The sequence below is a fragment of the Gekko japonicus genome, unplaced genomic scaffold (genome assembly GCF_001447785.1).
Source record: "Gekko japonicus isolate JY-2015 unplaced genomic scaffold, Gekko_japonicus_V1.1 scaffold617, whole genome shotgun sequence".
NCBI lineage: Eukaryota > Metazoa > Chordata > Lepidosauria > Squamata > Gekkonidae > Gekko > Gekko japonicus.
In genome coordinates this window covers 891,681-901,547 of record NW_015171522.1, presented here as the reverse complement: position 1 = coordinate 901,547, position 9,867 = coordinate 891,681, and the positions used below count along the sequence as shown (strand labels likewise).

General features: G+C 52.6%; 1 protein-coding gene across 1 annotated transcript in view; it reads left to right on the top strand.

The window, feature by feature from the left end:
* Nucleotides 1-9,867, top strand: part of LOC107117362 (dynamin-1-like protein) — a 33,413-nt gene that overhangs the window by 1,118 nt on the left and 22,428 nt on the right. Inside the window, exons 3-6 of the mRNA XM_015419462.1 lie at nucleotides 3,774-3,924; nucleotides 6,501-6,547; nucleotides 8,565-8,636; nucleotides 8,727-8,813. Coding sequence (XP_015274948.1) covers nucleotides 3,774-3,924; nucleotides 6,501-6,547; nucleotides 8,565-8,636; nucleotides 8,727-8,813 — 357 coding nt within the window. The remainder of the gene's footprint in view (nucleotides 1-3,773; nucleotides 3,925-6,500; nucleotides 6,548-8,564; nucleotides 8,637-8,726; nucleotides 8,814-9,867) is intronic.

Sequence of the window (9,867 nt, the reverse complement as noted above, 5' to 3'; positions counted from 1 at the left end):
TGAACCACCCACCCCCCCCCCCCCCCCCCCGTGAATCCTGTTCCATGCCCAGAAGACGACAAAAAACATCCAGGATCCCCGGTCAAACGGGCCGGGAGAAAAATTGCTTCCTGACCAAGGCTCCCTCTAAGCTGTGGAGTCTTGTGAGCAAAAATTCTACCTTGGGAGCAACTGGCATTAAAGTTGTGAGCAAGCAGTTTGGCTGCTGCATAAATTAGTTTGCTCTGGAGCCCTCCTTCCTGAGCAAAGACAAAAATGTGTGAGCCGGAGGCTAGAAATCTGTGAGCTAGGCCACACTAACTCAGCTTAGAGGGAACACTGTTCCTGACCCCAAAGTGGCAATCAGCATTTCCCTGGGCGTGTAAGAGAGGGCCACAAGAACGAAGCACCTGGTTCCCATGCCTCTGATTTACCCCTAGGGATGCCAGCCTCCAGGTGGAACCTGGGGATCCCCTGGAATCGCAGCTCATCACTAGACTATGGATAACCAAAAACAGATCATGGGATAAGTGAGTAGAAAATAGTCAATGGCGACCATGATATATTTACAAAGGGAGTATCACTGTTTTGTAGATTTTCAAAAAAACACAACAACAGATCAGTATTAATACTAATACCAATACATTTACTGTCTGTAAGAACTTTAGATGATTGGAGCGTGCTTGTAGACATTGTGGAATGTTTTTTTGATGTTTATAACTTGCACGAAGGTACAGAGATGTATTAGTATTAGTTTTAATATTGATCTGTTTTTTGAAATTCTATCAAAGGGTGCGGTCAGATGGCGTGCTGAGAGCGGGTTAAACTGCTCAGGTTCTAACCGGATTATATTTGATCTGGATAATCGCGCTCACAGCTCCCTTATCCAGCCTCACTGCACAGTCACATCGCTCCCCGGCGTCTACACTACTGACACGTGGGAGAGTGTGTCGGTGAGTTTTTAAAACCCCCCCCTCAGTTTGCACATGCGCATAGGCGCCCCTCTGTAGAAGGGGGGGAAACTATCATGGCACACACACAGAACCACCAGGGCGAATCAATCCAACCCCTCCAACAAAAGACTTCCCTTTAAATGTTTGACCCGAAAATGGCCTCCGTGAGATCCCGAACTCATCTAAACACTAAAACAAGTGACCGTTTAAATGTTGGTTTTCTAAACGCGGTGGTGGAGCTCCGCCTATGCGCACACCGCCAACACATTAAAAAAACGGCAGGCGAAAAGGGGAAGCCTCGGGCAGCTTTTGAGCGGGGAGGGGGTTTAAACTGGAAGTGGCTTGACACCGCAGGAGCGATCAGACGTCAGAAAAGTGTGGCTAGAACCGGAGAATCGGGAAAACACCACTTGGGGACCTGGTAACAAAAGACTCAGTTTTAAAGGGGGGTTGAGCCGGAAAGCGACGGCTGGGGATGGTGGGCAGATGTTGGGTGTGTGAACGTGGGTATAAAATCCATTACTGCAGCGTGCCGGAAGTGGACTAAACGGCCCGTCTGAACGAGTGCTATTTCCTTTGCAAATATATCACAGGTTGCCGTTGACTATTTTCTACTCATCTCGACTACAGTAATCAGTTCCTCTAGAGAAAGTGGCTGCTTTGGAGGGGGGACTCTGTGGCCTTGTGCCCCACTGAGGTCCAGGGATACCATCCTCCAGGTGGGGCCTGGGGATCCCCCGGAATTATGGCTCGTCTCCGGACTACAGAGATCAGTTCCCCTGGAAGGAATGGCTGCTTTGGAGGGTGGACTCTGTGGCCTTGTGCCCCGCTGAGGTCCAGGGATGCCAACCTCCAGGCCCCGGAATTCCAGCTCATCTCCGGATTACAGAGATCAGTTCCCCTGGAGGGAATGGCTGCTTTGGAGGGGGGACTCTGTGACCTTGTGCCCCACTGAGGTCCAGGGATGCCAACCTCCAGGCCCCGGAATTCCAGCTCATCTCCGGACTACAGAGATCAGTTCCCCCTGGAGAAAATGGCTGCTTCGGGGGGGGGGGACTCTGTGGCATTGCGCCCCATTGAGGGCCTCCCCAGGCTCCACCCCCAAATCTCCAGGAGTTCCCCAACCTGGATATAGCAACCCTTCCTCCCCATCCCCTAATGGGGGCCAGGGGGGCCCTAGCAGCTCAATTACATCCCCCCCCCCCCAGCTTGTGCACTGTAATCCTGTGTGGGGTCAGCACATATCTTTGCATTTCTTCCAGACAAGGTGCTGTAACTGGGGGAAGCCCCCGGTTTACTTATCGGCTCGGCTGTAAAAACCTCTTGGTTTGTCCCTTCGTGCGCGATCTGGGGAGAATAGCATTGGCCTACTTTGCAGGGTTGTTGTTGTAAAGGCTCTGGAGGGATTTATTTTATTGGGTCTTGCATCCCTTCCCAGTGGGGACTTTGCTGGGGGACCTTGGGCCAGTTGTGCACTCTCAGGCCTAACCTACCTCACAGGATTGTTGTGAGAATAAAATGGAGGAGAGGGGAATTATGTAAGCCATGTTGTGTTGCCATTGGGGAGAAAGCTGGGCTATAAATGGAGTAAAGAAATACTTTATTATCCTCCTGATATCTTCTGATTATGCTGCGGTAGTAGACATGGATGCAGGGGCTGGTGGGGAAAAGCGAACAGCTGTACGCTGGCTGAAAGTGTACAGATGATTTCAGGGAGTGGCGATGGAAGGCAGGTAAGGTATTTGAGGTTATATCGACTGAATCCTACGATAAGCATATGGAGCAGAGGTCCATCAGTGGCTATTAGCCACAAGGTATAAATAGGGGCTCTGGGGCAAGTGATGCTCTGTCTTCTTGGTGCTTGGGGGGGCAATAGTGGGAGGGCTTCTGGAGTTCTGGCCCCACTGGTGGGCCTCCTGATGGCACCTGGTATTTCTGGCCACTGTGTGACACAGAGTGTTGGACTGGATGGGCCTTTGGCCTGATCCGACATTGGCGTCTCTTATGTTCTAAGGTGGTAAGAGAAGTCAGGATCCCTATACGTAACTCACCCTCCTTCCTTTACCGCCTTGTGAAGAAGAGAAAAAGAAAGAGATTGGATTTATACCCCACCCTTCACTTGGAGTTTCAGAGCAGCTTACCATCTCCTTCCGTTTCCCTCCCCACAACAGACACCCTGTGAGGTAGGTGGGGCTGAGAGAGCTCTTTCAAGACTGTCCTGGAGAGAACAGCTCTGCGACAACTCGTGTCTGACCCGAGGTCACACCAGCTGCTGCATGTTTGGTGTAGTGGTTAAGTGTGCGGACTCTAATCTGGGAGAACCGGGTTTGATTCCCCACTCCTCCACGTGCACCTGCTGATGTGACCTTGGGTCAGTCACAAGCTCTGGCACAGCTGTCCTTGAAAAAGAGCAGTTTGTGTCAGAGTTCTCTCAGCCCCACCCACCTCACAGGTTGTCTGTTGTGGGGAGGGGAAGGGAAAGGAGTTTGTAAGCCGCTCTGAGATGCCAAGTGAAGGGCGGGGTATAAATCCAATCTCTTCTTCTTCTTCTTTTACCTCACAGGGTGTCTGTTGTGGGGAGGGGAAGGGAAAGGAGTTTGTAAGCCGCTCTGAGACTCCTTTGTGTAGTGAAGGGCGGGGTATAAATCCAATCTCTTCTCTTCTTCTTCTTCATGTAGGGGGGAGTGGGGACTCAAACCCGGTTCTCCCAGGTTAGAGTCCGCGCTCCTAACCACTGCACCAAACTGGCTCTCTTTTAGTGTAGACTGAAACTCTGTGCGGAAGTGTCCTTTCCATCTTTTCTCCCTCCCAGTGAAATCTCCTAACTTTGTGTCTCCACAGAGTAGCGGGAAAAGCTCTGTGCTGGAGAGCATCGTCGGCCGGGACTTCTTGCCACGTGGCTCGGGCATCGTCACGCGCCGGCCGCTCATCCTGCAACTGGTGCACGTCCCAACCCTGGAGGAGAGGAGGCGGGCGGCCAGTGGAGAAAGCGGTAAGGGGCGGAGGGAGGACGGGCACTCTTCTCCCAGGAGCGCAGGAGTGCTTTGTGGTCGCTTATTTCGTAATCTGCCTTGAGTGCTCTCTAGGAATGGAAAGTGGCTAATGAATGTTAAGTCAACAAAATAAACCAGGGCTATTTTTGGGCAGTAACGCACAGGAACGGAGTTCCGGCTGGCTCCTGAGTTGGCCATGCCCAGCAGGAACTCATTAGCATAATAGGCCACACCCAACAGCAGGAACTCATTAGGATTGGCTACATTAGGGGTGTGTGGCCTAACATGCAAAGGAGTTCCTGCTACAAAAAAGGCCCTGGGTTTTGACAACAAACAAGGTAAGCAGAATAAAAAGCAAAAGGTGGGTGTGGCTGGATGAGCACACTTCTGGTAACATGGGGGTGTGGCCTAATATGCCAATGAGCTGTGCTGTCATGGGTGTGGCCTAATAGGCTAATGTGCTTCTGCTGTTGGGTGAGGCCTATTATGCTAATGAGTTCCTGCTGGGCTTTATCTACAAAAAGAGCCCTGAAATAAATAAATAGCTGCAAACCTTTTTGGTTTGGCTGTGGGTCTGCAAAGCGGGTGGGGCTGTTTGGTCAGACCAACACGCATCCAAAGAAGTGTTCCCTCTAAGCTGAGTTAATGTGAGCTAGCTCACAGTTTTTTAGCCTCCGGCTCACACATTCTTGTCCTCGCTCAGGAAGGAGGGCTCCAGAGCAAACTCATGTATGTAATGAATGTATGTATGTAATGAATGTATGTAAACTCATGTATGTAATGAGCAAACTCATGTATGTAATGAAACTCATGTATGTAATGAGTGTTTTAAGTCAACAAAGTAAATAAATAGCCTCAAACCTTTTTGGTTTGGCTGTGGGTCTGCAAAGCGGGCTGTTTGGTCAGACCAACACGCATCCAAACAAGTGTTCCCTCTAAGCTGAGTTAGTGTGAGCTAGCTCACAGTTTTTTAGCCTCCGGCTCACACATTCTTGTCCTCGCTCAGGAAGGAGGGCTCCAGAGCAAACTCATGTATGCAGCAGCCCAATCGCTCGCTCACCACTTGAATGCCAGCAGCTCACCAAGTAGAATTTCTGCTCACAAGACTCCACAGCTTAGAGGGAGCATTGATTCCAAACCATTATCACTCTACCTTCTTCAAACCGCTGTAGAACTTGAATTGTTACTTGAAGGGTTTTGCTAAACAGGTCCAACCTAAGAAAAAAAGAAACACCTTTGGTTGGGACTCGCACAATGTTTGGTTGGTTCATTGGTTAGAGCCGGGGATCACCAACGTGCCAATGGATGCCCTGGTACCTGCCAACACCTTTTGAGCTGCCCGGCAAGAGTGTCTAGAAAGTCAGTACGGGCATGTGGGGCTTTTGTCCTGCCAGGCTTCTGATTGGCCATTGGAGATTTGATTGGCTATGCAGGATTTTAAAAAGGTTGCTTTGGCAGCAGCTGCCACCGCAGCGCAAGGGTCTGCACTCTGTGACTGGAGGGGTGCAGCGGCAGCCATTTTGTGGCTGGCCCCGCCTCCTGTGGCTGCCATTTTGTGGTCGCACCCACCACCCTCTGTCAGCATTCCAAAGATGCCTACAGGCTCGAAAAAGGTTGGAGTGATCAGTTTGAAGCGTGGTCTTGAGTAATCCAGGCGGCAGGCCTTTTAAAACTGTTTGACGCCAGTAATAAGCTACTGTCTTGGATTTGGCCTTTTGAGAAGCAAAGGCTGAACATGTGCGAAAATAAAAACCGCCAGTGGCAGATAGCATTGCAGAAGAGGCGCTCTCTTTCCCCCACACCCCTTTCCCAGGAGAAATGGTCCTCAATGTGATATGTGTGAGCATGAAGACTGTGGTGTTTATTGTGCTGTGAATCTGCCTGGGGCGTTAGAGAACAAGAATAAAGGGCCCTGCCCCAAGGAGCTTCCAGTCTGACATGAGGCGATCGGGAGGCTGTGATACAATTGCTTTGGTGCTGTTGTTGGCGAGGGTTCCCAGGGCCGTTCGGTTGGCTGGTGGGTTGTCATCTTCAGCTGGTTGGGAAGACCCCACCCCCGGCTTTACTCCTCAGGGGTTGCCTCTTGGCTCTGGGCAGAGCTATTCTTGGGCAGGAACGCACAGGAATGGCGTTCCGGCTGGCTCCCGAGTTGGCCACGCCCAGCAGGATTTCATTAGCATAGTAGGCCACACCCAACAGCAGAAACGCATTAGGATTGGCTACATTAGGGGTATGTGGCCTAACATGCAAAGGAGTTCCTGCTACAAAACAAGCCCAGGGTTTTGACAACAAACAGGGTAAACAGAATAAGAAGCAAAAGGTGGGTGTGGCAACATGGGGTATGTGGCCTAATATGCTAATGAGCTGTGATGCCAGGGGTGTGGCCTAATAGGCTAATGGATTTCTGCTGTTGGGTGTGGCCTATTATGCTAAGTAGTCCCTGCTGGGTTTTTTCTACAACCCCCCCCCCCGGCTCCGGGGTCATTGAGTGGGCGGGGGGCACTGTCTCCCACATGGCGGACAAGCCTCGAAGAGATCCTTGGCTGACTTCTGTTCCGTTTTTCTTTGGGCACAGGTGTCCAGGCGGAGGAATGGGCCACCTTTCTGCACTGCAAACACAAGGTACTGACCCAGAGGGGCCCCATGGGTGCTCAGGACTGGCTCAGTCCCAAAGAGGAAGGGGCACGTGGAATTCACTGCCGCAGGAAGTGGCGGCAGCTACAAGCATGGACGGCTTCAAGGGAGGATTGGATACACATATGGAGCAGAAGTCCATCAGTGGCTCTTAGCCACAAGGTGTCGATGGAACACAGTGTCTGGACTGGATGGGCCACTGGCCTGATCCAGCATGGCTTCTCTTATGTTCTTATATCTGAGGCAGTGATGCTCTGTATTCTTGCTGCTTGAGGGGGGGCAAGAGTGGGGGGGCTTCTGGAGATCTGGCCCCGCTGGTGGACCTCCTGATGGCCCCTGGGTTTTGGCCCCTGTGTGACGCAGAGTGTTGGACTGGATGGGCCACTGGCTTGATCCAGCATGGCTTCTCTTATGTTCTTATATCTGGGGCAGGGATGCTCTGTATTCTTGGTGCTTGGGGGGGCAAGAGTGGGGGGGCTTCTGGAGTTCTGGCCCCACTGGTGGACCTCCTGATGGCCCCTGGGTTTTGGCCCTTGTGTGATGCAGAGTGTTGGACTGGATGGGGCACTGGCTTGATCCAGCATGGCTTCTCTTACGTTCTTATGTCTGGGGCAGTGATGCTCTGTCTTATTGCTGCTTGGGGGGTGGGGCAACAGTGGGAGGGTTTCTGGAGTTCTGGCCCCGCTGGGGGACCTCCTGATGGCCCCTGTGTTTTGGCCACGGTGTGACCCGGAGTGTTGGACTGGATGGGCCTTTGGCCTGATCCAACATGGCTTCTCTTATGTTCTTATGTCTGGGGCAGGGATGCTCTGTATTCTTGGTGCTGGGGGGGCAAGAATGGGAGGGAGGCAGGTAGGAAACGGGTGGGAGACAGAGCTATGGCGTGGCCTCATTTGGAATGCTGTGTACAGTTCTCATGACCGTATCGCAAAAAAGGGCACTGCAGAGCTGGGAAAAGTACAGAGGAGGGCAAGCAGGATGCTGAGGGGGTTGGGGCCCCTTCCCTAGGAGGAAAGGCTGAAGCGTCTGGGACTTTTCCGTTTAGAAAGGAGAAGGCAAAGGGGGGGGGACGTGAGAGAAGTGTATAGAATGATGCATGAAGTGGAGAGGGCTGACAAGAAGAAATGTTTCTCACTGTCCGAAAATACTGGAAATCGAGGGCATCCCTATGAAGCTAATGGGCAGTAGTAGGTTCAGGAGGTAATACTTCTTTACACAGAGAGTCATTAAAATGTGGAATCTGCTGCTAGAGGACGTAGTGATGGCCACAGGAATAAGCAGCTTGAAAAGGACATTAGATAGATTCATGGAGGAGAAGTCTATCGATGGCTATTAGCCATGGTGGCTGAGGGGAACCTCCACGTTCAGAGGCAGTCAACCTCTGAATCCCAGAGCCAGGAGGCAACATCAGGGGAAGGCCTCGGCCTCTCTGCCCTGTTGTTGGCCCTCCAGAAGAACTGGCTGGCCCCTGTGTGAGACGGGATGCTGGACTGGATGGACCCTCACTGGTCTGACCCAGCAGGGCTCTTCTGGTGTTCTTCTCAGGGGAAGGCCTCCACCTCTCTGCCCTGTTGTTGGCCCTCCAGAGGAACTGGCTGGCCCTTGTGTGAGATGGGATGCTGGATTAGAGGGACCCCCACTGGTCTGACCCAGCAGGGCTCTTCTGAGGTTCTTATCAGGGGAAGGGCTCGGCCTTTCTGCCCTGTTGTTGGCCCTCCAGAGGAACTGGCTGGCCCCTGTGTGAGATGGGATGCTGGACCCTGGGTTTTGGCCTCGGCCTCTCTGCCCTGTTGTTGGCCCTCCAGAGGTACTGGCTGGCCCCTGTGTGAGACGGGATGCTGGACTAGAGGAACCCTCCCTGGTCTGACCCAGCAGGGCTCTTCTGGTGTTCTCATGCCAGGGTAGCTTCAGCACCATCCCTTGCTCTGAAACGCTGCTGTTTTCATCTAGTGGCTTCATAATCAGCTGGTTGGTGAAATGCTCTCTCTCTCTCCCACCTTCCCAGACCTTCACCGACTTCACCGAGATTTTGCAGGAGATCGAAATCGAGACCGAAAGGACAACCGGGACGAATAAGGTACGGGCGATAGACCCCCCCCCCCCCCGTCCCTTCTGGAGACACCCGGCTGCAGTGCGGTCTTTCCTTCACCGGTTCTTCTGCTTTCAGGGCATCAGCCAGGAGCCCCTCTATCTGAAGATCTACTCCCCTCACGTGCTCAACTTGACGCTTGTGGACCTGCCAGGGATTACCAAGGTGGGAGCTCCCTCTGGCCTAGTCGGTGCTGATCGCTTTGGGATGTCGACCCAAGAGCTGGGAGGTCTCCTTCCCTGTGGATCCATTAGGGGTGGAGAGCAGGATAGGAGGGGTTTAAATCACTGTTTCCCAAGCTGTGGATCGGGGTCCAGAAGCGGGTCGTGAAGCCTTTGGGAGTGGGTCGTGGCCAGCACTCCCTGAAGGCCACCCCTGCCAGTTTGGTGCAGTGGTTAGGACCACGGATTCTAATCTGGGAGAACCGGGTTCGATTCCCCACTCCTCCACATGCAGCTGCTGGGTCAGTCACAAGTTCTCTCGGAGCTGTTCTCTCAAGGGCAGTCCTCGAAAGAGCTCTCTCAGCCCCACCTCCCTCCCAGGGCGTCTGTGGTGGGGAGGGGAAGGGAAAGGAGTTTGTCAGCCACTCTGAGACACCTTTGGGTAGTGAAGGGCGGCGTATAAATCCAATCTCCTCTTCTTCTTTTACCTCCCAGGGTGTCTGTTGTGGGGAGGGGAAGGGAAAGGAGTTTGTAAGCCGCTCTGAGACATCTTTGGGTAGTGAAGGGCGGGGTATAAATCCAATCTCTTCTTCTTCTTCTTTTACCTCACAGGGTGTCTGTGGTGGGGAGGGGAAGGGAAAGGAGTTTGTAAGCCGCTCTGAGACTCCTTTGGGTAGTGAAGGGCGGGGTATAAATCCAATCTCCTCCTCTTCTTCTTTTACCTCACAGGGTGTCTGTTGTGGGGAGGGGAAGGGAAAGGAGTTTGTAAGCCGCTCTGAGACACCTTTGGGTAGCGAAGGGCGGGGTATAAATCCAATCTCTTCTTCTTCTTCTTTTACCTCACAGGGTGTCTGTGGTGGGGAGGGGAAGGGAAAGGACTTTGTAAGCCGCTCTGAGACTCCTTTGGGTGGTGAAGGGCGGGGTATAAATCCAATCTCCTCTTCTTCTTCTTTTACCTCACAGGGTGTCTGTGGTGGGGAGGGGAAGGGAAAGGACTTTGTAAGCCGCTCTGAGACTCCTTTGGGTAGTGAAGGGCGGGGTATAAATCCAATCTCCTC